The sequence below is a fragment of the Cheilinus undulatus genome, linkage group 4 (genome assembly GCF_018320785.1).
Source record: "Cheilinus undulatus linkage group 4, ASM1832078v1, whole genome shotgun sequence".
Lineage (NCBI taxonomy): Eukaryota > Metazoa > Chordata > Actinopteri > Labriformes > Labridae > Cheilinus > Cheilinus undulatus.
The window spans coordinates 5,472,544-5,500,292 of NC_054868.1; the positions used below are offsets into that span (position 1 = coordinate 5,472,544).

Consider the following 27,749-nt stretch of genomic DNA (forward strand, 5'->3'; position numbering starts at 1 on the left):
TATTCCTCAGTCTTAGCAGCAGATGGACAGCCAGGTAAACACACACACACCAGTCAAGAGGGAAGATGACGTCCTTTTCACCAGCCTTGGCACCTGCGACACACCCGCTGAAGCTCCTCACGCCCGCGGTCTCCGTTGTCCGGCACAGGGGAAGGATCGGCAGTCCTGTCTCTCTCTCTGATGGCGGCGGCCACGCTAACAGCTAGCTTCCTTTGTTAGCTGCAAAGCTCACACTCTGTCAGCAGTAAACAGTCACAAAACACACGCGAAACACAGCGTGGTAACTGGCAACAGTTCACAGTCCAACAGGAGGGTAAAATGGGATAACTGAGGCAAAGTCTGTAACAACTCTCCTGCAAGTCAACAGCCCCGCTGCGCCATGTTCTTCTCTGCGCGCTTTTTTTTTTTCACTTCCTGCTTCTTGTCTCCCTGTACAAGGTCACATGAACTAACACTTCCAGGTCATTAACTCACTAACGTAAACACCACGTAGCAGAAGTATTTTTAAACCTTTTTTTACAGAATATTTAAACACATGAAATTAAAGTATTTTACCAGTAAATTATTAATGCCGTTCAAACAAAAATAATTATCTATGCCTTCTTAAAGCTCTGTTAGTTTTACATCATTTCAATACGACAACTGAAAATACATTCAGGCATTCTTGTGCTTTCATTAAGAAAATAATAGAAATAATAATACTGATATTTATCAGGTTATTACATAAGGGTTTTTATCTTAAACATATAACACAAGGTTAGAGTGAGGCTAGTGGTTCGGCTCTGGAGCTAGGTGAAAATTAATAGAGGGAAACAAATGATTACATTTATGCCAACTGTATTAAAATTATAATCGTTCAACATAAAACACTTGATACAAATCAAGGAAAAGCAGACAAAATAAAACAACATTACAAACTACAAATAATGTATTAATTTTAAATTTCAATTTCCATGCAACCAAATATCACAATTTTCCTTTTTATATGAAAATAATTACTTTTCTTAAACACAGTCAAAAAAACTCACATTCAACTAATGATTTTAATTTAAGGCATATAAATGAATGAACAAGGGTCCATAAATTTACTTCTCAAAGGGTTTCAATAAAAAAAATAAAATCTTACATCAAATAAACCTCTACCTATTTTCCACTATAATTAATTAAATAAATGGCTATAATGTCCATTCAAAGGGGTTCTCAACTAAGGTAAAGGCTAAGGGTCTGGCATACCACTAGCCAGGAAAGGTGGGGCTCAGGCTTGAGGCTTGAGGCCTAGTGTGAGAGAGGAGCCTTTGGAAGTCTTCTTTGGTAGCTCGCCATCCAAATTTTTCCAGATATGGGGAAATAAAAGCCTGACCTGTTTAAAGAAACAGGTGATTAGTGAAAATGAAGTTCCAGTGGTTAATGTTCTTTCTCCTTTTCTTCAAAGTTGTTGCTCACCGTTCTCCAGCAGGTTCTCACTTAATTTAGTTGCATCCAGTAGATGCCATTTCCTGTATTCTAGTGCATTTTAACACCATATTAGCACCAGATAATCCAAACTGGTTCTGTCAGATATAGTTCTGGCTCAATATAGATCAAAAAAGGGCCCAACATAAAAGTCATTGCAACAGTGGTGTTTTGCCAACCGGGAGGGTACTTAAGCATGCGTTTTTACCTCCCAAGAGGGCAGTTTATCATGTTTTAACTAGCCAAGGGGGCAGTTTAGTATGTTTTTTCCACCCAAGAGGGAAGTTTAGTGTGTTTTGCCTACCAAGAGGGCACTTCAGCATGTTTTTCAACAATTGGGCCACAAGTGGGGGCAACCCCCTGTGCACACCACTGATGTGGTTCAAAGATCCAGGTTCTAGTTTCCTTTTTGTTCACTTTCTGCTTTTCCAATGTTGGGAAAAGTTGTGTAGGAAGGTTGAGTGGGATTTTTCTGCTGCTCCCCTCAGGGTGCATTCAGACAAAAAGTGAATTTCACCTCATCCCGCAACAATTTTACATAGAGAGTCAATGTACAGACGTGAATTCTTGCCATGTCCTTTTGCGCTGATCTGCTCTCGCGTTGGAGGTGAACTCGCGCCCTTGCGTGAGTTCTAAATATTCAACTTTGGCGACAAATCCGCCTGAGGCTGTGATGCGATGGCTAATCAGTGTAGGCAGACGAGGATGACATCAGCAATGGAGGAGAAAGTAAACACGTCTGTGCAGACACCGGAGCGCTCCAACTCAACTCAATGTAAAGAGATCGATTATATAAGAAGAATGACAGGATGAAAGTCAGCGAGGAGTTTAAACTATCTGGTAAGTGCATCAACTATGTGTTTGACACTTGATTCAGTACTGTAGGTCTGTCAACAAAGTTAGCTGCTACAGCGGTTAGCTTCACCACAGCTGCCCCTTGCTGTCCTTTTCCTGGTTTAATAGCGGTGGTTCAATGTGATTTTACCAGAGGAAATATGCCAAAGTTTACCGGAGAGGCTCTGGGACATGTACGAGGGGGAGAAAAGGAGGGGGAGTGTGTGGCTGCACCAGGGAGAAAGACGAGGGGAGAGATGCAGATGCAGCCCCATCACAGGCTGTCACAGGTGGGTAAACAAGAGAGGAAGCACCCCGAAGCGTGTGGTAAACAGTAGTTTTACAGATTGTTTTACTTGTTTGTACTGATCAAAAGACAGAATTGACACGGAAAATGTTTACATCTTCATTAATAAGGTGTAGAATAAGTTGGAAACATATCCAAACCCGTTATAAGTGCAACTAGGAATGGATGTAAACACTGTGACTCCTCTGCGGCTAGGAGTCTCTGCTGCTGCTGTTTACTCCAACCTCCTCAGAAGACAAGCTTTTACTCAGGAACCTGGTTCCTTCCCTGCAAAGGTTGATGCCCTGCAGAAGATGTCAATTGCAATTCAAATACTCAAAGTATTGTAATAATCCAGCTTGGTGTTCCTTAATCAGGAAATATTTGAATAAGGTGACTGGAGCAACAGTCTTTGCAAGAAATGAACTTTAATTTTTCTTATCAAGTACGCGGCATCTTCTGAATCTAAAGAAAACAGATTACAAAACCCAAAAATGTGTTGAAGTAAACATGCTTGACCGCACTACACTGCAATCCACACAGTGGATTAACAGTGAGTGGAGACGGAAGGATACAAAATGGCAAAGCTGCATCGTAAGTTAGTGCCTGACACAGAGGGGGTTTTTGGGAGAAAAAAAGTGCCGTGTACGTTTTCGACACAGCGCACAGGCGAGCCAACATATTTTCTTGGCCCATTTTTTCGTAAAACTCGTTGATTTACGCGGACAACATGTTCCCATCTACAGCCGCTATGCATCGGCTCTCTCCGAGCTCGTAATAACAACAGGATCAAATTACACAGAAATCACTGGAGGCTAATGCTACTACTATAGCCAAGCACCTCATACCACCCAACTTCAAAAATCCTGAAATGTCCCTTTAAACTCACCGTTAACAGACGGACAGGTGTCCCGCAGCTGTACAGGACCGTACGTGGATGGTTTGAGAAATCCTGGCTCTGATCTAAGTGTTATAATGAGATGTGAAGGCACACATGACAGGACTCCTTCACATAGAGTTAAAGACAGTGCCGATTTCTGTTGAATTTGATCACAGCATGAATGGGAGAAACAAACGCTGCGGGTATCTAGGAGACAAGTCACTCCCCCTCCTCTGTCGCTTCCGGGTGTGGTGGCGAAAATTCGCCCCACTCAATTTGAGGACATGGAAATATTCACGCTGCAGGTCGCACAATCAGGCGAGGCGAATATTTTTTTTATTGTGTTTGGTCTGAACACACAGTCAGAATCAGTTGGTGTGTGTGGTGGAGATCAATAAGAGTTGATTAAGAACAGGTGAGCTGCACAGAGGGGAGGGGGATGGGTCAACTGTTGAGAGGTTGTTTGTGATTTGTGCTCTGGGGTTTTGACTGGCAGGTAGGGTATCCAATGAGTGATGAATGGTAATGAACCAGGAGAAGGTAGAGGAAAGGTGGACAGAGTAATGATTCCTGGGTAAGCCATTTTAACCTGGGTTACACTAGTCTGTGGATGTTGGTATCTGGCCACAAATCAAGTTTCTTGATGTTTATCTGGACCTGATTTTAAGAACACAAAGCAGAGCCTGAAGGGTTGGGATTCTGGGATCATGTTTCCTTCCATCCATCCATCCATCCATCCATCCATCCATCCGTCCATCTTCCTTCCACCCGTTCATACATCCATCTGTCCAACCATCCATCCATCCATCTATACATCCATCTATCCATTCGCCTATCCATCCATTCATTCTTACATCCATCTAACAGTCTACCTTCCATCCGTCCATCCATGCATCCATCCTTCCAGTCGTCCTCCTTCCATATGTCCATCTGTCTAACCATCCATCCATACATACATACATACATCATACCACAATCAGGTGTTATGGCCATGTTCTTTTTTCATTAAATGAGTTTGACTTGGTGTCTGGTGCAAAACAGAAAACATGGAAGACCAATGAAAAAAAGCCTCAAATAAATATCAAGAGGCTAGAAGCCTGAATCTGTCATTAGAGAGAAATAAAGTTTCAAGAAATGTATAAAATATAGTTTTAAGATTTAAAAAAAATGTGAATAGATGGGGTAACGGAGTGTAACACAGACAGTGTGTAGTTTTAAAACAGACAAGATACAGTCTGGTGTGTGTTAATGTAACACATAAAGTCTGTGTGAACATGCATTATTCTGTCTGCTGGGTCAGGGGTTCAGTGAGAGTCTGTGTTTTGGTCCTGATGGACCTCAGCCTCCTTAGAGGGAAGGGCCTCAAAAGTCCATGTCTGGGGTGAGAGGGGTCAGCTGCAAATTTACCTGCAGGCCTCAGAGTCCTGGAGGTGTACAGGTCATGGAGAGATGTTGGTGTACAGGGAGAAGAGCAGAGAAAGAAAGCTGCATTGGGGGGAGCTGGTGCTGATAGTTCTGCTGGCAGAGACATGTTTCCTCAGCTTCACCTGCTGTCTCCTGTCGGACAGGAAGTCTGTGATCCACCTGCAGGTGGAGTCAGGAACTTTCATCTGAGAGAGCCTGTCCTTGAAGCAGAGCCAGGGTTATTGTGTTTAAAGCAGAGCTGAAATTCACAAACATTTAGAGAAGAATGTCCCACTGAAGACAGCTCTGAAATTAGTCATGTTGAACATGAATAACACATTAGTAGCAGAGGTTAAAGAAGGAAAGAAAACAGAGAGGGATTTCACAACCATCCAAACCATCTTTAGTTACAGAGTCATGGTCAAAATGATAACTGATGAAATTCTTAATGATTTTCTCTGCCATTATCTGCTCCACATGTTTGAATTTCTCCAAATCATGATGTTGTGAAATCAAATGCCAACAATGTTGTTGGCTAATCGGTTATCATACTGACGTTATCTAGCACTGCATGAAAAAGTTGATTTTTGACTCTGTGAAACACATGAACCAAAGCGTTTCTGCTCTTACCTGGCTTTTCACAGGTTGGGACGTTTCTGTTCAGCTGTGCAGTTGGAAACGCACCACATAATCACATCATCCATCCATTCATCAATCTATTAATCCACTCATACTTTCATCCATCCATCCAGCCATCCATCAGTCCTTTCGTCCATCCATCCATACATCCATTCATCCATCAATTCATCCTTTTATCCTTCCGTCCATCCATCAAACAGTCGACCTGTCAATCCATCTATCCATCGGCCCACCATCCATCTCTGCGTCCTTCCATCATCCGTCCATCCTTTAATTCATCCGTTTACCTTCCATCCATTCATCCGCCCATCGTTCCATCGATCCATCCATCCCTCCATCTGTCCTTCCATCTGTCCATTCATCTTCAGTACATCCATCCATCTAACCATCCATCCGTTCATCCATCCGTCCATTAGTCCATCCATCCATTCATCCATCAATTCAACCATCCATCCATCCATCCATCATCAATCCCTCCATCCATCTTTCATCCAACCATCCATCCATCCACTCTCCATCCATCCATCCATCCGTCCATCCATCCATCCATCCATCCATACCTCCATCTTTTTCTCATACAAGGAAATTGACTTGGTTTCTGGTGCAAAACAGAAAACATTGAGGACCAATGAAAAAAAAACCTCAAATAAATATATTAAGGGGCTAGAAGCCTGAATCTGTCATTAGACAAAAATAAAGTTTCAGGAGATCTATAAAATATAGTCTGAAGATCTCAAAAAAAATATGAATTGAAGGAGCAAAGGAGTGCTACACAGTGTGTAGTTTTAAAACAGAAGAGATAAAGTCTGGTGTGTGTTAATGTAACACATAATGTCTGTGTAAACATGCATTATTCTGTCTGCTGGTTCAGGGGTTCAGTGAGAGTCTGTGTTTTGGTCCTGATGGACCTCAGCCTCCTTCAGCTGGGTATACACTGTGTGATTTCAAGCCGACCGTACGACAGTTGTTGCAGAATGTCATCTCACACTGTGTGACTGAATCGTTTATGACTCATGACCATTGTGCACGAGTTGTGTGTTCACACTGTGCGGCTGAAATCGAGACGGAATTGTGACAGAAACCTGCGCAGTTTACTTTTTAAAAGGCTGACACATTCAGGGTGAAGCGTCTCCGGTCACCACCACCTCCCCCCACCCCCATTTCTCTCCCGCTATCTGTCCCTGTGTGTGTGACAGAGAGCACTTCTGTGTCTGCAGCTGCAGCAGATCAGTGGATAGGAGTATTTCCTGCTCATTTATTTACTTTATCATAGCGGGGTGCATCAGAAAGGGATTCCAGACGTTGTCATGGTAATTTATGATGTTGTCTGACCATTTAAAAAGGAAAACAATCCTCCAAAATTTGTTTATTCTGCTCATGATTCTGCTCTGACTGTGACGTGTCTGGAGTCGTACGACACAAATATCAAACATGCCAGAATTCCTCACGACCAGTCAAGAGCAGATCGTAAGGTCGTAGTCAGGCTGTTGTCGGCCGTCGCATGACCCTGTACATGAAACAACGCCCAATCTGACTGAGAGAAGCAAGACTCCAAATTTGTGGCTGAATCACAGAAAAGTTGCACAGTGTACACCCAGCTTTAGAGGGGAGAGCCTCAAAAGTCCATGTCTGGGGTGAGAGGGGTCAGCTGCAAATTTACCTGCAGGCCTCAGAGTCCTGGAGGTGTACAGGTCATGGAGAGATGCTGGTGTACAGGGAGAAGAGCAGAGAAAGAACACAGCATTGGGGGAGCTGGTGCTGATACTTCTGCTGTCAGAGACATGTTTCCTCAGCTTCACCTGCTGTCTCCTGTCGGACAGGAAGTCTGTGATCCACCTGCAGGTGGAGTCAGGAATGCTCATCTGGGAGAGCTTGTCCTGGAGCAGAGCCAGGGTTATTGAGTTTAAAGCAGAGCTGAAATTCACAAACATTTAAAGAAGAATGTCCCGCTGAAGACAGCTCTGAAATTAGTCATGTTGAACATTAATAACACATTAGTAGCAGAGGTTTAGTCAAACTAAAAGTGTAGCATTGACAGAGATGTTTCTCAGTATGAAAGAGCAAAGACAAAGAAAACAGAGAGGGATTTCACAACCATCCAAACCATCTTTAGTTACAGAGTCATGGTCAAAATGATAACTGATGAAATTCTTAATGATTTTCTCTGCCATTATCTGCTCCACATGTTTGAACTTCTCCAAAACATGATGTTGTGAAATGAAATGCCAACAATGTTGTTGGCCAATCAGTTATCATACTGAGGATATCTAGCACTGCATGAAAAAAGCTGATTTTTGACTCTGTGAGACACATGAACCACAGCGTTTCTGCTCTTACCTGGCTTTTCACAGGTACATCCATCCAACCATCCATCCATCCTCCCCTCCATCCATCCATCCATTCAGAATCAGATTTTATTGCCATGTATGTTTTCTCATACAAGGAAATTAACTTGGTGTCAATGGAAGGGGCCACATGGAAGAATTTCCAAAATCTTCAGAGAAACTTAAAGTGGCTAACACAGTGCTATTACAGTGCTAACATGACCCTCAACCCAGTACTAACACAGTCCTGTGTTAGTGTGTGTGTTAGGGACCATCCAGCATCATGAAGTGCTTTAATGCGGACTGTTTCATTTTCAGTGAGCTCTCCCCCTTTTACCATTTTGAACAGGAATGAGGAATTTCAAACTGAATTCAACTTTTTATACCCAAATTTGAGCCGGCTCACTGGGCTTCTCTGAGAGGTCAGAAATTAATCAAGCATAACATTCAACCACTAAAACTACTTTTTCTCTTCAGGAATGCAAGTAAATAACTATAATTTGACATATTAATCAAGAAATAATAATGTGCTTTACTATTTTTTTCGGCTTTTTTTGTAAATCAGCAAATTTGAAAATTCATGGATAACAATAATAATTATATTTTAGCATTGAAAATATCATTTTGGTTTAAGAGCTTCTACATATTGGTGTATTAACCATTGCAAAAATGATTGAAACCAACTTGGCCAATCACAAGAAAGGAAAAGAAGGCTGAGGAAGCAGCAAACCACCATCATGTCCTCAGTATCCCTGGCTGTGGCCTAAACCTGTGACATCTGTGGCCATGCTTGCCACTCCTGAATTGGCCTTCACAGCCACAAAAGACGCTGTTTCAAAACCTTACTCCAAGGCACAAGAATTCTATGGTCTTACGAGACTGCGATGCCAAACATATATATATAGATAGATATATACATATCTTTCTATATATATATAGTCCCCATTTTCAAATAGAACATGCAGTGTTTGAATTATTTATTTTTTTAAGGGGGGAAAAAAGTCCAAACCTATCCGACCCTGTGTGAAAAAGTAATTGCCCTCCTTGTAAAATTGCGAGTTATCTGTCATTAACCACAGTTCTTGGAAAGCTGAGTTCAGTTTCACTTGCCACACCCAGGCCTGAATCAAGAAATCACTTAAATAGAAGCTGTCAGACAAAGTGAAGTAGACTACAAGATCTCAAAAAGAAATGCATCATGCCACGATCCAAAGAAATTCAGGAACAAATGAGAAACAAAATGATTGAAATCTTTCAGTCTGGAAAAGGTTACAAAGTCATTTCCAAGGCTTTGGGACTCCAGTGAACCACAGTCAGAGCCATTATCCACAAATGGAGAAAACTGGGAACAGTGGTGAACCTTCCCAGGAGTGGTTGGCCAACCAAAATGACTGCAAGAGTGGAACTACAACTCATCCAGGAGGTCACAAAAGAAACCAGAACCACATCCAAAGCACTGCAGGCCTCACTGGCCTCAGTTAAGGTCAGAGCAAAAATGGCATCATGGGAGAGTTCCAAGGCCAAAACCACTGCTGACCAAAAATAACACAAAGGCCTGTCTCACATTTGCCAAAAAACATCTTGATGATCCCCAAGACTTTTGGAGAAATATTCAGTGGACTGATGAGACAAAAGTTGAACTTTCTGGAAGGTGTGTGGCCCGTTACATCTGGAGTAAAAATAACAGCATTTGATAAAAAGAACATCATGCCAACAGTCAAACATGGTGGTGGCAGTGTGATGGTCTGGAGCTGCTCTGCTGCTTCAGGACCTGGACCGCTTGTTGTGATTGATGGAACCATGAATTCTGCTGTCTACCAGAAAATCCTGAAGGCCAACGTCCAACCATCAGTTCATGACCTCAAGCACAAGCACTCTTTGGTTATGCAGCAGGACAGTGACCCAAAACAAACCAGCAAGTCCACCTCTGACTGGCTCAAAAAACACAAACTGTAGGTTTTGGAGTGGCCAAGTCAAAGTCTGGATTTAAATCCAATTGTGGTGTGACCTTCAACAGGCAGTTCATGCTGGAAAACCCTCAATATGGCTGAGTTAAAACAATTCTGTGAAGAAGAGTGAGCCAAAATTCCTCCACAGCGATGTGAAAGACTCATCGGCAGTTATCACAAATGCTTGATTTCAGTTATTGCTGCCAAGGATGACACAACCAGTTATTAGGTTTAGGGGGAAATATTTTTTCACACAGGGACAGATGGGTTTGGATTGTTTTTCCCTTAATAAATAAAATCATCATTTAGAAACTGCATTTTATATTTACTGGGTTGTCTTTGTTAGTTTGATGATCCGAAACATTGAAGTGTGATAAATATGCACAAAAATCAGGAATCAGAGAGGGGAGAAATACTTTATCACAACACTGTACCTATGATTCATTTGTACTGAGGCTGACTTGTTTCTGTGTGTCTCTCTGTTTGCTGGGTCCATGTAATAGCCTTTCCAGGCCAGCAGGGGGCAGAAGCAAACAATCTATAACTTGAGGAAATGCCTTCTCAGAGGGAGAGCTTCTCTTTTTGCCTGACCAGTCTGTCTGAAACGATCGACACTCCTCTCCATGTCTGCTGCTCATCAGGTTGGTCGTCAGGTAAACTGTTTGATAGGATATGAGACATTGTCACAACCACACATACACAAACTTTGTAATGTTCCTTTAGAAATAACAAAGGCCAATAATGAGCCAACAATGAAACATACAGGCTCTTTATATGTTACTTTACTTTAATTAGCAGGTAATAAAGACTGAATGGACTTGAGCTTGTACAGCACTTTTATGCATCTGACTGCTTAAGAAGGTTTTTTACACTGCAGGCCACACTTTCCCACTCCCACCCATTAACTCCACATTCACACTGATGGCAGAGGCTGCTAGGAAGAGTCACCAACAGTATTATTCCTGTCACACACACTCACACACCACCAACGCAGCAGTGGGAGCAAACTGAGGTTAGGTGTCTTATCTGTGGACACATGGACATGTGACGGTAAGAGCTGGGGATCAAACTCCTGATCCTCCTAGAGATGACTGATTCTGCCTGCTTAACAATGAAGGAATGAAGGAATGAAACCTTTATTGCTCTGAGGGAATTTGTCTGGCACCAAGAGCAAAAAAACACAGCATGTGTGCAACATGTAAGGGATGTCTATCAACAGGGTCAATAAAGTGCAAAGTGTGAAGTTCATCTATTGTCAGAGCTTGCTGAGCTCTGTTTAATGCTGTAGGCAGACTATGCAAATGCATATGGCCATACACGCCAAAAGGGGGCCCCAAAGCTCAATTAAGCCTCATCTGAGAAGAACTGAAATGATTTCTTCATCCCTTATATCACGGGTGTCAAAGTCACGACCTGGAGGCCAAATCTGGCCCATGGAACGATTAAATCTGGCCCGCAAGACGTTTCATATTTCTGTTATAACTGGAACATCAGTTATAACAGCAGGCATCATTAAAAGCTGTGGGTTGATCTGTGGATCTAATATGGCTCAATTTGCCTCAGCACACACACACACACACCCACACCCACACACACACACCTTAATATAGACACACACACCTTCATAAAGGCACACCCCCATACAGACACACGCACCTTCATACAGACACACCACCTTCATATAGACACACACACCTTCATACAATCACACACACCTTCATAAAGGCACACCCCCATACAGACACACCACCTTCATACAGACACACACACCTTCATACAGACACACACACCTTCATATAGACACACACCTTCATACAGACACACACACCTTCATATAGACACACACACACACCCTCACACACACCTGCCTTGACACCATATTGTTGTTTTATGTTAATTTATGGTATAATTTTAAGTTTGTTCTTGCTATTCTGAGTAAAATAAAGTTGGTTTCATAAAAAGGAAACGACTTTTTTCCTTTTTCCTAACCATAAATCTATATGGGTCAATGTTGACCCACAACACCACAGATGTCACTAATGTTAATAATGTTAATTCAAGAAAAAAAAAACAAGCAATTTTTTTGGTAGATATGCTCTAATATAAGTCTATTAGACTTAGATAATATACTTACACGTTGTCTTCACTGTAGGAAATAAAATAAGTGAATTTAAACATTTTTTAAATCGAAAACGAGTGGTATATTGTAAGAGAAAAGGTCTATTTAGCCAAAAAAATTACATTTACAAGGAGTGCAAAATTAGCATTAGCAACTGTGAACTGTTAGCAAACTTTAAGACATTAGTTTGTTACTGTCTTTGTAAGCAAACGGGGGCTAACTAACCTGACACGCCAGATGGATGTGTTTCACATATCCATCTGGGAAAGCTTCAATAGGAAACGTTTGAGAAAAGGCAGAGGCTTTGAAAAAAACTCATTGTGATTGGGTGAACGTTCTGTCTGTCACATCACAGGCCAATCAGAGCAACAAAACATGTGATGTAGCCACTATCGAGCTGCGTGTGCGCAGCTACTGAGGACTAACGCAAAACATGGCGAGTATAGACATGTAAGTACTCGACTTTTGTCATTTTTAAAAAGAAAACAACTCACTGCTGTTCTTTGTTCTTCTTTTAAGGAAGAAATGTCTTCAAATTCTGATAAAACTGGCGCTTTAGCAGCATCCATGCTAATCTCTTCCTCCATACCTGCACCAGCTCTCGCTGCTGCTTGTTTACGTCATGACTCTGCTGCACCTGAAAGTACTGCCCCTTGTCGCTGATTGGTCCTCTCACTTTCTAACCGGGCCCAGATGGTTCAGATGGGAGCTTTGCAAGATAGATTCACCTGTGAAAAACAAGGAAACGGGTGTATCCATGTGCTTTGCAAGGTTAGGGGCTAACATAGGGATTGTGTGCTGATCTACAAACTGCTGGAAGACAGGGCCTGGTGCCTGTCTTCCAGCAGTCTGTAGATCAGCGCACAGTCCCTACACTCTGGAAAAAATCAATCATTATTCCTGTACCAAAGAAGCCCTGTCCATCTGTCAACAATGATTTTAGACCAGTGGCTTCAACTGCTGTAGTTACGAAATGCTTTGAAAAAGATATTGTGTCTATTTTAAAATCAGAGATAAATTCTGTCCTACATCCCTTTCAGTTTGCTTACAGGCGAGGGCGGGGTACAGATGAGGCCATTAGCGGCATCACCCACCTTTCACTAAAACACCTTGAAGACCAAAAGGCCTATGCATGTCTTTTATTTATCGATTTTAGTTCTGCCTTTAATACGCTACATCCTCATTTACTGATTCAAAAATTAAACTGTCAGTAAACCCTTTTATTATTAAGTGGTTCTATTCTATTTTAACTAATAGAACTCAAAACGTCAGAGTTAATAACACCATCTCTGACTCAAAAAGCATTAGCACAGGAGTACCTCAGGGCTGTGAGCTCACCTGTCCTTTTTACCATCTACACCAATGATTGCACCAGCAGCTTCCATGGAAACCATGTTTTTAAGTTCTCAGATGATACTGCCGTCCTCAGCCTCCTGTACAAAGATTCAGATCTCTCACTGTACTTTAAAGAGGTGCAGTCTTTTGTCCGCTGGTGTGATGCTATCTGACCATAAATGTAAATAAAACAGAGGAGATGGTACTCGACCCTCGTTCAATTGGTGATCACACCCCACTGCTAATCCATGATGAAAAAATCAACCAGGTCAGCTCTTACAGGTATCTAGGCATTTACTTAAATAACCAGTTTAGCTGGGAAATACACGTTACTAGTTTGTGTTCTCGTTTACAGCAAAGGCTGTATTTTTTGCGTCGACTCAGGGTGTTTGGTGTTGATCAGAAGATCATGTTTTTGTTTTATCAGGCTGTTTTAGAGAGCATTATTTGGTACAGGATGTCAGCCTGGTACGGTAATCTCTCTGTCCAGTTAAAATCTAAACTTGCTCGTCGGGTGCAGACCACCAGGAAGGTTGTAGGGAGGACTGAATACTCTTCCCTGCAGTCCTCATATGAACAGTCTGTTCTCAGGCAAGCACAGCGAGCTTTATCTGATCCTTGTCACGTCCTTCACCCTGAGTATGAACTCGTTCCGTCTGGTAGGGGATACAGAGTCCCCAAATGTAAACCGAACTGCTTTAAAAACTTGTTTGTGCACACCTTAATTAGGGTTTTGAATAATGTTTCATGAGGATGTAGCCAGATTGTGCAATAATGTCATGGTGCTCTTTTTAACTATTCATATGAGAGTCTTGTGCAATATGAGTACGTGCAATATGTGTGGGTTATGCAACTGTATCTTTGTTCTAGTCTATTGATTCTGTGTTATTAATTGGCAGCTTCATCTATGCAGCTCTGGAGTCCAAGAGAAATTTCCCTAAGGGGACAATAAAGTGTATTGTATCGTAACTTGATTATGCTGGCATTCACTGAATATTTTCAGAAGGTGAATTATCAGTTATTTGCTTGTTTACCACTGTCATAGAGTTCTGGCCTTTCCCCTAACAATTACAACAACAGGTAACTTAACTATCGGGCTAACGCTAACTGGGATGACTCTGCATGCATTATTGACGTAAGCTACATCATGTTCAACACGTGTTGACCAGATCAACTACTGATGACATGTAGCTTTATGGGCTTGTTGGGTGACCTGAATATTAAATTATACGTGGGGAACCCAGTGTGTAGCATCTGTTACAGATAACGCAACAATGTTAGCTTTTATCCATATCCCAGTATGCTAATTGTTGTATATCGACATGTTTAATGTTGTTACAGGTTTTCTGAATTCAGCAAGGCAAAAAAAAGTGCCAGTGGAGAGGGACAGAGCAGCATTGATCGCTTTCTGACTCAGACAAAAGGCATTCAAGTGTACAGCCAGGGACATCCCAGACAGAAGGCCATCACTGAATCCATTATACAAGACCTCATCATTTCATGCAACCTACCTCTGTCTTTGATTAACAAGCCTAGCTTCAAGAGTTTCATGTCAGTTGTTGAGGAGAGATACTGTCCAGTAAGTCGAACCACTGTAACCAGACGCCTGAATGAGTTTGCAGCAGACAAAGTGTCCAAGATTAAATCCAAAGTAGAAGAGACAGACACTCTGTCTGTGACTGTGGATATTTGGACTGACAGGAGCATGTGTGGCTTTTTAGGGGTAACAGCCCATTTTATGGAATTTGAGAAGAATGTCCCAAAACTGCAGACAGTGCTCTTAAGTTGTGAACGGTTCACAGGGTCGCACACTGTAGACAGAATAAGTGAGAAATTCAAGGAGGTATGTGACAGCTTCAACATAAAACACAAACTACATTACATTTTCTGTGATAATGCTGCAAATATGAAGAAGGCCTTCACAGTTTGTTCTCCCTCAGCTACAAGTGAGAGTGAAAATGGTGATGATGACCTGGAAAACAGCAACTTATGGGAGGAGATGAGTGAGGATTTCCAGAATGATGCGGACTCCATCCAGAGCAGTTGCCGACAACAGCGCCTACAGTGCTTTGCACATTCTTTGCAGCTTGTTGTGCGAGATGGACTCAAGGAGACAAAAGTTTTGAACAGTCCAATGGCAAAGGTGACAAAATTCTGCAGTGTACTTCATTCCACTTGTGGGCTGAAGGAAGCATTTGAAGCAGAGTTTGGAGCTAATCGCAGCATCCCCTCTGCCGTAACAACACGATGGAATACAACTCTTGGCCTTGTGGAGGTGGTCACTGACCTGGATCCCCAGAGTCTAAACATTCTTCTGGAAAGACAGGGACATAAAGAGCTCTGCTTATCAGCCAGAGAATGGAGTCAGCTGAAAGAGCTTGTGGAAATTTTGGCTCCATTTCTTCAAGCAACAGACCTCACTCAAGGGGAGAAAGTAGTGACTGTCAGTGCTGCTCTGCCATACGTGTTGTCACTCAACAGCCACCTCATCAGCATGCTGAATACAGCTGGTTGGATTAGTGAAAGCCCTCAGTGGGCTCTAATTTCGTGGCGCAGCACAGGGTGGCGGAGCGTGGCGCACCCCACGCAGTGGTAATTTTGTCCGGCACACCACCATGCGCAGCCAATTTTGCAATTTGGTAGACCGGGCTGCGCTGAGATGGGTGTGGCGGCACACCAGGGGGAGGTGTCGACAGATTCAGCTTGGCGCAGTGACAATTTCGTGCCAAAACACTGCGCAGAAGGTGCGCTGAAAGCCCGCCAGCTCCAACCAGGTCTATTCTCGGCGCAGGCGAAGCGCGCCCGGTGTAGTGGTAATTTGGCTGACAGGCGCGCAGTGCGCACACGTCACCAAAACCTCACAGGCAGGTTTCCAGAGTGTCAGGCACATTTCAATGCAATAAACAATCACAGCAACCACCATTTAATGTAACTGTCTGAACCAGCATATACATTTGTATCTGTATAAATTGTCCCATCACATCCGATGTCAGATCAAAGATGTTTGTCTCGCGTAATTGAAACTCAACCTGATGGCAGGTGATAAAAACTAGCGAGTTCACATCTCTCAGCCAATCACAAACAGCCACGGCATCCGATACGGAGTATATATTCGGCTTCTCTCATCCCACGAAATTCAAAAGAAAAGAGAGAGAGACGCTCACTGAATAAATGTAAGTCAGTCGCTGTCTTAAGGATTTAGCTGTGATTGCCCATATTTCTCTGTTTTAATCTTTATTCTTAACGTGATCAAAAAAGATGGAGTACATTATTGCGAGGAGGATGAGGAGGAGATACCGGGAGAGAATATATCACCAAAGGTTCTCCTATTTGGTGATGACAGAGCAGGAATGCAGGTGGATCACAAGCATGATGCCTGGATTAGCCTGCTGCTGTGTTTAATGTAATTGTCACTTAATTTTGTACTCCTATTCATGACACAGGAACTGATTACATATGTCCCACGAGGTGGTCCACACGTTGACGCACATCGTGCCCTCTGATGCACAGCCCGGTGGCCACTGTGTGCCTTCTTTGCCCTGACAGCTTTTTTTGGTCCTTCTCCTTACATCATTGAACCGTTTTTTACATTGGGCAGCAGTTCTCAGAATATCTGGGCAAACTTGATTGACAATATTAGTAACTTCCTCCCAGGCAGTTTTTGCATCATCAGCCCGTGGAGGTCTGTTAGCATTACCATATATTCTGGTACTGTGAGCTTGGACCTCCTGGACCAGCACATCAGTTTCCTCCTGGGAGGAGTTTGGCCGCCTGGAGCTGGTGCTGCTGTCTTCCTCCATGGTGGTGGCAAGGTGAAATTGGCACTGCGCCTTGCCCGCAGTGCATTTAAAGGCGAGGAGAGGCGTTCATTTGATTGGTGAAGATTACACTCGGCTGTGTTAAACCCACTCACGCCTTCTCTCCTTCCTCTTTGCCACTTGCACCAGTGGGAGGGACTGAGGCATGGGTGCGCCGCACCGCGCCGGATGAAATATTATCCGGAAAACACTAAATGAGTAATGTGACATTCTCATTGTTTGGCTAGCATCTTTGTAAGCAAGCTAACGTGATGTAGCATATGATTTAAACACTACATTGTATTTCATGGTCCATAGTGATTCTTTACCTTTTCCACAGGAAGACGGCCATCTCTGGATCGGTATTTATCCTCCATTTCCCCCTGCGTCGGTCACACTCTCTTTTAGCTTGACGGGCTTCAGCAGATATAACTTTCTAAGCTTTTTTATGTTTTCGAGGAGTTTGCGTGGGTGTTTGGGCTGAGCTAGCCGGTCATTTACTCGCGGAAGCAGCCTTCTCCATTCAACACGCCATTGTCAGGTATAAACAGAGCAACGGGGTGCGCGCATTACGTAGTACCCAACGCCACTTCCGTTGAGACTTCGCGGAAAATTCGGCCCGAGTTCTTCACAGAGAAACGACTCCACAGGCTTATACAGGCAAACAAGGAAAACAAAAAGAGCCTCATTCTTCACATCAGGATAAAGTGCGCACCATTATATACTCAAAAGTGGGAAGATTTATAGCAAAAATCTGACAAAGAGCCCCTTTAAATATACCTTTTTTCCCCAATTTTTTTGCTCATTTTTATGATGTCTTTTTTGCCACTTTTATCCCTTTTTTGCCCTTTCTTTAACCATTTTTTGCCACTTTTTGTCCATGTAAGCTACCTTTTCCCATTTAATACCTATGGTTTCCTTTTTGTCCCAATTTTTGCCTCTTCTTTGTCCCATTTTTTCCCATTTTGCCCTTTTCACAATTTTTTGCCACTTTTTGCCCATTTAAACCACCTTTTGCCATTACATACCACTTGTTTCCTCTTTTTTTGCCCATTTTTGCCACTCTTGACTGCTTTTTACCCATTTTAGTCACTTTCCACTCAATTTTTTGTCACTTTTTACCCATTTCTGCTACATTCTGAACATTTTTCCACTCATTCTCCCAATTTTCTCCCCTTTTCACCCATTTTTTGCTGCTTTTTGATCATTTTTGCCACCTAAACCTATTTTTATTGTTACTTCAAGCTGTTTTTGCCACTCTTCACCTCTTAGATTGTGGCTTTTGCAAAGGTATTTTTCAAAAATTTGGCTCTTTGGTTGATGGTTGAGAAACGCTGCCCTGTAGCATAGTCCCTATAGTAACTATAAGTCTATCCATTTTGCTCAATGCACAGCAGAGGTTCACAAAGCAAATCACCTTTTTCAGGTTTATGGTTCCGCGCCTCCCCTGAAGCTCTGTGGCGCCCTGCAGGGGAGGCCCGCCTCACACTTTGAAAACCACTGGTCTACATGATGTCTGCGCTACTAGATCCATCATTCTGCCTCTTCTGGCTACAACAAGATGTCTTAGCACCTGATGAAGTCAAGAGTGAAGTGCAGGAGATGTTAATAGGTAGGGATTAATACTAACATTATCAGTATTTCCCAATATATTATCACATTATTCATCACTTACATTAATTAAATTTTAGGCTTACTTAACACTTGATTTGTTTCCATGACCATCAGTACTGTGTGCATCATTATAAAACTAACTGCGATTTTTCTATGTAATTTTCTAGACCTCGTCATAGCTGAGGCTCGGAAAGTCACCATACCTGCTGAGAGCAGTAGTGGAGAAGATGATCAGGAGGAGCCACCTGCTAAAACGCCCCGTCTTTTCTCTGGCTACTGGGAGAAAAGCAACAAAAAAGCTGTAGATCACAACTCATCTGTCAAGGCTGAGCTCCATCGCTATATCCAGGTGGTATCTGATGAAGAAGTAGTGGACCGTCTCGATTTCTGGAGAAGCCATGCAAAGGCCTTCCCAAGACTCTATCTTGTGATGAGAGTGCTCGCTGTTCCTGCCACCAGTGCACCAGTAGAGAGGGTGCTCAGTCATGGAGGCCTTATCATGCGCCCTCACAGAGCCAGGCTTAGTGCAACATTCTGTTGCATAAACACATTCTGAGTCTTAAACCACTGGGCAATTTAAACTTATTAGAGATGTGCCGTGGCCATGGAAGAAATTTTGATTTCAGAGGTGGGGGGGACAGAACTGGTTTGAGTACGGGGGGTATGGTCAATAGACCTCATTTACATAAAATTATACCTCATTTTTGAGTAAAAATAAGGTATAATAAGCTATAATAAGATATAAAAATAAGATTACCATCACCCTAACATTTGTCACAATGCTCAGTCTCATGATTAACATATCTTTATTCTTTCAACCTCACCTGTGAGCCTCCAGTCTCTCCTCCTCCATCTCCTCCTGTATCTTCTTCTGGATTTCTATTATCTGTCACCTGACAAAAATATATTGATGGATGACATATGAACAGTGGGACAATTTGGGATTCAACAATCATTGATTTTGATGGTATAATCTGAAGAAAAAACTCAATTATTATGTCTAATGTATTCACAAACAATATGGATGTATAAAATCACATTTATAATCCAAGGTTTTATTTTATTTTTCCCACAAACTTTCATTGTTAGTGTTTTTAAACAGTTACTGCCTTTCAAAACACAAATAATACATGAAAAAAAATCAAAAAGTGTATCTCTTTGGCTTTAAATATACGCTATTTTAAAATTTGTGTTGTTGAGGCTCTACAGTAATAATAATAATAATAATAATAATAATAATAATTTATTTGTCAGCTCTTTCAATAAAACTCAAAGACACTTTACAAGAATAAAACAATTACTTAATATGAACATATAAATTGCAATACATAAGTTTATCATAAAGTTAAATAATAGAATATTAAAAAGATACAAGTAATACTATTACTATTACTACTACCAATAATAATAATAATAGGAGGGGAGAGAGTCTGAGTTTCTGATGGATCAGGGGAAGGAGTTTGTGGTGTAATGTGTTCCTCTGAGTTACTTACACTTTGACTTCTAAAGAAGTCTCTTATATCCAGTTTCTTTTTTCGACATCTTGCCACCTGGCTGCACCTAATTACCAAACACACGCACACACACAGACACACATTCAATGTTAATGTAAACGAAACCTCTAATATTAAAATCAGTCTAGCTGATGTGACCCAGGCAGAACAAATGCCCAACATGTTAACAACTTACAGTGGCAGATGAACGTGGACTCATGGCCAAACAGCTAAACACCGGTGTGCTCATGTGCTATAGTCCAGGCACTGTTTACAACCAGATGGAGTGACAGCGGGGATGGCCAATCACACGTTAGCAAGAAACGGCAGAGCCAATCGATGAGCTTGTGGGCCAGTGGGTGGTCTAAAGGGAAACAGGCTTCAGCTTGAGCAGCCGTTTTACGCCCCCCCCCCCCATTACGTCCTAGGCTGTGGCCCATATCATATCACATGCATTAAGAGGAGTTAAAGCAATCTGATGTGTAGTCTTAATTTATTTTTATTTTCTAAATCTGATTTTATTCTATTTTATATTGTGCACCTCAGCCTTGAAATGCAATTCACTGCAATTCCTTTTTGATAAGTAAATGTAAGCTTGAGCCTCACGTCTTCTGAATGTTCAAGTCATTTTAGCTCAACACACTTCACAGACCTTTCAGAGAACCATGTCTGTGTACTTTTGGTTTTTACTGGTCCAAAAAATGTTTGTTTAAATGTTACTGCTGCCCACAGGCCTACTGCCTGTGTCATAGATACAGTTATGGAGACATCCTCATTCTAGGTAGTCAGGCCCTGGAGTACTAGCTGAGGCTTGATTTGTGAGTTCAACAGAAATGCAACAGAAATTAAAATGGTTTGTTGGCCTAGATATCTTAGAAGGGGCTGTGGTTATTTATCAAAAATGTGTTTTTGATACTTTGATAGTATTTTCAGAGCCTCCAGGGCTGTTCTATTATTTGAAAAGACATGGAAACCTAATTGTTTGCAACATTCATGCATTTCATGTTAAGCATGAAGGATGTTAAAATGTCATGTCAATGTAGAAACTAACTTTATAAGGAGGGCTCCCGTGTGATCTTTTTTTTTTTTCCATAGTGCATTTTAGTTGTATTTTTAAAGTATTATCTAAAATAAAAAAAATGCTGCTCCTGATGATGATGTTACAGTTCATGCTTTGAATTCCTTAGATAGAGCAATGCAGGGGTCTAAGTAGACTGGATATCAGCAGCAAATCATAGAATGCTTGTTACAAGCCAAAGACTTGAGACTTGACTTGGACTTGCAAAAAATGACTTGTGTGCATCTCTGGGCTCAAGCTCTGATAGGATTTAAATGGGCCAGTTTCAAACTGTCTATACTGAGTAAAATGTTTGGAGTGTGTGATGGCTGGTTACTACTACTAAACTGATTGTGTTGTGAACTAAGTTTTGCTCTATTTTCATCACATTGACCTCATGATAATCAAATCAGTCATTGATGAAGCTCTACTTTGTTCAGTTCTATTTCTGGGTTCACAGTTTTTATCCCCTCCACTTTAATGATTTCACTTTTCTGACTTTCACCCCTCGTAGTCCTAGAAAGCAGATGTTTGTTAAAGCGTCACATGATAAACTCTGTTCATCTCACACATGAAATGACACATGACACAGTCTGTTGTCTTTGTGAATGCTTGAAGCTTTTTTTATTTTGCACAGTAAGAAAGATTAATAGAATAAAGAGGAAAAGTTTTGGCGTGAAGCATCCTTTCTATAACCCATCCAGTCTGATCTCGTCGGGGCCCTCAGAGACCATCCAGCTTGTGTCGATGTCACTTGTCGCTTCATTCCTTGTCAGCGTTACAGCGATAGAAAAGAAAAGTAGAGAGAAGGATCAGATATAGAGCTCAGGGTCAAATTAGACTGCTGTGTAACATTTCCACCAGTGTTGGTGCTTCTTCACCGTCCTTCATGGCGTTGGCTCATGTTTACGGTTACTTGGGCTTCCAGCAGATGGAGGGAAGAAGATTGCTGCAGGCCCAATCATTCCAGCAATGGTCAGCTGTAAAATATCAGAAACAGGAGAACATTAGTGAGGCCTTTAGATTCTCTCATTCAGAGCAAACCTTGGACTAACTGTATGAAGAGAAACAAATCAAACCAGTACTTCAGTCTCAGCAGAGGTCTGGGCTCTCATTTATAACCAACAAAAACAGGGCCTGAAGCTGGCCTGGACAACCAGACCTGAGGCTACAATGAGCCCACCTTTAGCAAACTGTGGTCCATGGGTGTGAGGGTTTTGGAGTGGAGACAGGCTGAGGTGGAGACCTGAAGCCACTTAATCTATGAATTCATCTGAAAGGTTGAATGTAGGCGTGTAAAGGGCTAATAGGAGGCTGATCTATGTGAGCACTTTTTCAGGTGGATCAGGATCTATGAAGAGAACATTGTGTAAAGATGAAAGTGGACTAGGTTTATAAATCTGAATAGTTTTTGCCACATGCCAATTTGTAGTTTTTGGTTCACGTCTACGTTTAGTCTGGATTCTAGGCCTTGTTTTATAAATGAGAGTCCTGGTCTTGTTTCTGCAAGATCACAAGGCGAAATTAACCAGCTACAATTTCCTTTTCTGACTTTTTCTACAAATAATGATAACAGTGATGAATTATCCATGACTTTGTCCCTTATTTATGCTTTCTTAACCAGAATGAATGGTGTTATATTTACAGCTATAGTTCATCTGCAGACAGTCCTCATTGTCGCCGTAGTTGTCTGGCTGGTCAGTGCACCAGTTTTTGAAGTTTCTTGAAGATCCATCGTTCCAGCCCCAGTTACCTTCCTTTAAAACAGAGATGATGACATTAGAACACATTTCTACAGAGGAAACATCACATGAGTGAATCCAAGAAGATGTCAGAAAGATCCCAGGAGGCTGGGCTGTTTGGATCAACATTACACACAGAGAAAGACATTTTTAATACAGTTTGTCAAAGTTGCTGAAACACTATTTCACATTCTCTCAACCAAATGATCAGTGACCTAAACTAGTTTATCAAATCAACCCCCCTGTTAGCAAATCCTTGAACACTTTTCCCGGTTAGACACAGCTTACAATACTCATTCTTTCATCCAGAACTCTAAACACAGTCTCACTCTCTTAATAAACACATGCTGGGTTAGGATTCCCCTGTGATGCAGAGTGGTGACCACTGGAGGCAGAAGTTTAACACAATTTAACATTCCCCCGACACTGGAAACAGAAAACTCTTGTCTCTAATGATGTAGAACCAGTGTAGACCAGTTGAGTGAGTTAAGGATGATATCAAAGATGGATGGAGACGATCTGAGTCTGAGGAAGAGGAGTGAGAGAGAGGAGGAAGACTTTCTGAGGTGGTAGGCCTCTGTCCAATCCACATGATCAATATTTTCCTTCTGTAAACACTCTGATAAAGGGTTAAAAATGCCCTCCAGTGGATTATCAATTGCCAGAAATGCTTAATGCATCAAATGTGGTACAAAAAGTGAAATTTTATGGCAATTTTATTGATTTCAGTAGAAGGTTAACTAAACATTTGCAACTGGCTATTATTTGAGGTATTTCAGCTTCAAACATCACATTTCTGAGAAGGTTCATGATTTACCCGATACTGGTCAGAGGCTCCCAGCCAAGCTTCGGGATTCCCACCAGTCATTCTGGTCACCAGCAGTGTGATCTGATGGTTGTCAAAGTGTGAATGCACAGATGCCAGATGACCTCCCAGCTGGTGGCAGTTTTGCTAAAGATAAAGAACAGAAAGAGAGGAGGACACTGATGTTAGAGGAAGATGACATGGAGTCTGTTCAGACAGATTTAACTGGACTATGAAGCACTCTTCAGATCATGGTGAACATCATCTCATACCTCAGCTTCAGTCCAGGTTTGGGGATACTCAACATAGAGGTACTGACGATTCCCAACCACGGTCCACTCCCCAGACTGCCTCTTGAACAGATCACGGTACGCTGAAGGACATGATCAGAGAAAAACGGAATAATGTGGACTAAAACTGAACCAAACACTCACTCTGATAAAAACAGAGGCCAACATACCAAAAACCAAAAGACAACATGAACCAAAATCTTCTCTACCACTGGAGAAAGTCACATGAATACCACTGTAATGCTTTGTTCATTCATTAAACTCACCAGCAGCGTTGGTCAGAACCACCACGGCACAGACCAGAGCAGACACAGCCAGCAGCTTCATGGTGACGTGGATGAGACGATGCTGTAGATAAACACAGAGACAGAAGAGTTACTGCTGCTGCTGTCAAAGACAAAGATAGAAATCAACACCAGCAGAGAGCTGAGACTACAATCACCTTCTTCCTTCTCAGTGTAGATTCAGCCTCCCTGAGTGGGTACTGAACAGGAGGAGCAGCAGCTCTTACATACAACTTTTTATCTCCTCATCTCTCCAGAAGAAGGAACTGAACACAGGCCAACCAGAAACGTCAACAGAAACAGCATCGTCACACATCCAACATCAGAAAATTAGACTGTTAAATTCTGTATTAACAGGTTTGAAGGATGGAGAGGATTAAAGTGTTCAAACTTTTTAGCCACTTTCCAGTCTTCCAGCTGTAGAATGAAACCTGGTTTAGCAGGGCTGAGGATGTTGTAGTTTGTTAAACTGACAGTTATTCAGTGAGTCGAGCTCCTTTTAGTGTCTCAGCTTTTATTCTAATCATGAGTGTTCTCTCTGACTGACTAAAACCTCTCACACTGAATTCTCTTTGTACCAGCAGCTTAAAGATGTTTTTAATTTATGAAATCAGTCACTAATGACTGAGAGTTAGGTAAGAAAAAAGTCAATAATGATGCTTTTTTCTGCATTTTGAAACGCAAGAACTCAGCAGTATGAATGATATTATACTCTAAGATAAACTATTGCTTTGTCTCTTTGATTTTTATTTGTCTCCACAGAGAATCTAAGGATAGTTAAGCTTTTAAGAGAATCTGAGTGAAATAATGAAAAAATCCTTCTGCTTATTTTTATTTTGTTTTTCTGTTTTTCACTGGATTAATTCTGCATGATTATTTACCAAAGACAGACTGACTCCATCTGACAAGTTAGAGTTAAAGCATCAGTGTTTTTTTTTTTTTTTTAAATCAGGTTGTCATCAGCATTAGGCGTCCATGTTTACCTGCCTCCTTCACTTTAACACTTTAACCTGCCTGATGACATCACCATCACATCCACCTCACATTTATCTCTCTGTAAATAACCTACCTGCAGCGTTTTCATCCTGCTGCTTTCTGACATTTGTCAGATGAAGATATTTCACTGATCCTGTCCTGTAACTGTCTCATTGCTGCCTTTTCCTCTGATTAAGTGTTGATGAATTACCTGCTGGTTCTCTGACTGTCCTTGGCTTCAGCTCTGAAGTGGCTTCATCAGTATTAAACAGGAAGCTAGCAAGGCAGAGGGCTAAACCAGCTTAATTATACTAGTAGGTCGTTTCCACCAAGCGGTCCGGCTCAGTTCGGGGTGGAACGGCACGCATTTTTTTGAGTTTCCATAGAGCAAAAGTTGGAAAGGGTCCCAAAAAAAAACAATCCATACCGTCCCACTTTTCTGCACCCTTCCATAGGGGTACCAATCTTACCTTTCCATACCAAAAAAGTGGAGTTACACACAACAACAGAGTGGTGCAGTCGTGACGTAATTTTGTAGGCAAACCTGGAAGTTAGCGTTGCATGGGTTCCCTCAGCATAGAGCCTATGGGATTTTTCAATGGGTTTATGGATTATTGCTGAAAATAAGCTCTGTGTCCAATAAAAGTTTATGAAACGTACATGTTTTGTTCATAAATATAATCTTCACAAATTGATAATATAAGCATCATAACTGGTTTGTTAATCTAACTGGTGAAAGTAAGAAGCTAACGTCATGCTATATTGAACTACAACACGGTCGACTGAATTTACGTCATCACACGTGGATACAACTGAACGGCTCAGTTGCCACTCTTCGGATGATGACGTATGTAGTCCTTGTTAGCTATCTTTTAGCAACCGTCTTTATTAAGACATGAAAAGATACACAATTCAAAGGTGGGGCACGTTTCAGATTTATTTTATGTTGAAGGATAAAACATTAAACCCTCCTGAACTTGTGTTCACCACAGACCTTATTTTAGGCATTTAACTGAAAACGCATTCAAAATTCCCATAGACTTTCAGACGAGGGAACCGGAAGTGCTAGAATGCTGACTAACTTCCGCGTTTAAGGACTCATTCCTGCACCACTCTATTGGGTGTTGTACTGACGTCACGTCAGCACGCGACTCAGCTGCTCGGCTCCGTGCTTCAAAACACGGAAGTCTGCGCTGTGAGGAGCGGCGAAAATGGGAGAAATCTGGGATATTTGGACTCGACAGAGATCCAAACTGTTTCCTAGTGTAACACTTATGAAATATTTATGAATAGTTAAGGGTTTTCATCTTAAACTCCTGATTCCATCTGATGAATAACTTCCCGAAGACATGGGTCAGCTCTCTGTTTTTCTTTTAGTTCACCTTCAGTCAGAAGGGAAGCGACTGAGAGACCTATTTGAGGTTCGTGGAGGAGGGTATCAGGAACAGTATTACAGTGACATGACAGTGATTCAATGAGTGGCAATGAGTGATAGCCATCTTTTACTTCATCCACAATGCTATTACAGACCAGATGTTTTTCACATATAGCTTGGACATCAGACTCGGACAGTGATGTGAAGCAAACTGTAGAATTCTCTCTTGTTCCTTTTGGGAAGAACGGTCAACAGTGAGATCACCATGGGGTCGTCTTGACAAAGCATCGGCATCGACATTTTGTGTGCCTACACGATACTGCAGCTTGAAAGTCAAAGTTGAGCTGGGTGAAAATTAATAGATGGAAAAAAATGATTACATTTATGCCAACTGTATTAAAATTATAATAGCTCAACATAAAACACTTGATCCAAATCAAGGAAAAGCAGACAAAATAAAACATTACAAACTACAAATAAAATATTTCTTTTAAATTTAAATTTCCATGCAACCAAATATCACAATTTTCCCTTTTATATGAAAATAATTACTTTTCTTAAACAGTCAAAAAAATTCACATTCAACTAATGATTTTAATTTAAGGCATATAAATGAATGAACAAGGGTCCATAAATTTACTTCTCAAAGGGTTTCAATAAAAAAAAAAAAAAATCTTACATCAAATAAACCTCGACCTATTTTTCATGATAATTAATTAAATAAAGGGCTATAATGTCCATTCAAAGGGATTCTCAACTAAGGTAAAGGCTAAGGGTCTGGCCTACCACTAGCCAGGAAAGGTGGGGCTCAGGCTTGAGGCTTGAGGCCTAGTGTGAGAGAGGAGCCTTTGGAAGTCTTCTTTGGTAGCTCGCCATCCAAATTTTTCCAGATATGGGAAAAAAAAGCCTGACCTGTTTAAATAAACAGGTGATTAGTGAAAATGAAGTTTCAGTGAATAATGTTCTTTCTCCTTTTCTTCAAAGTTGTTGCTCACCGTTCTCCAGCAGGTTCTCACTTAATTTAGTTGCATCCAGTAGATGCCATTTCCTGTATTCTAGTGCATTTTAACACCATATTAGCACCAGATAATCCAA

The 27,749-nt window shown here is 41.5% G+C and overlaps 1 protein-coding gene across 1 annotated transcript; it reads right to left on the minus strand.

Moving 5' to 3' along the window:
• Window positions 1-21,779: 21,779 nt before the first annotated feature.
• LOC121508918 (ladderlectin-like) lies at window positions 21,780-24,532 on the minus strand. The gene is made up of 6 exons (XM_041786066.1): window positions 24,463-24,532; window positions 24,287-24,368; window positions 24,003-24,103; window positions 23,743-23,877; window positions 22,829-22,940; window positions 21,780-22,163 (listed from the first exon to the last, which is right to left on the minus strand). The coding sequence occupies exons 2-6, from the start codon at window positions 24,345-24,347 to the stop codon at window positions 22,096-22,098; spliced, it is 477 nt and encodes a 158-aa protein (XP_041642000.1). The 5' UTR covers window positions 24,348-24,368; window positions 24,463-24,532; the 3' UTR covers window positions 21,780-22,095.
• Window positions 24,533-27,749: the final 3,217 nt, after the last annotated feature.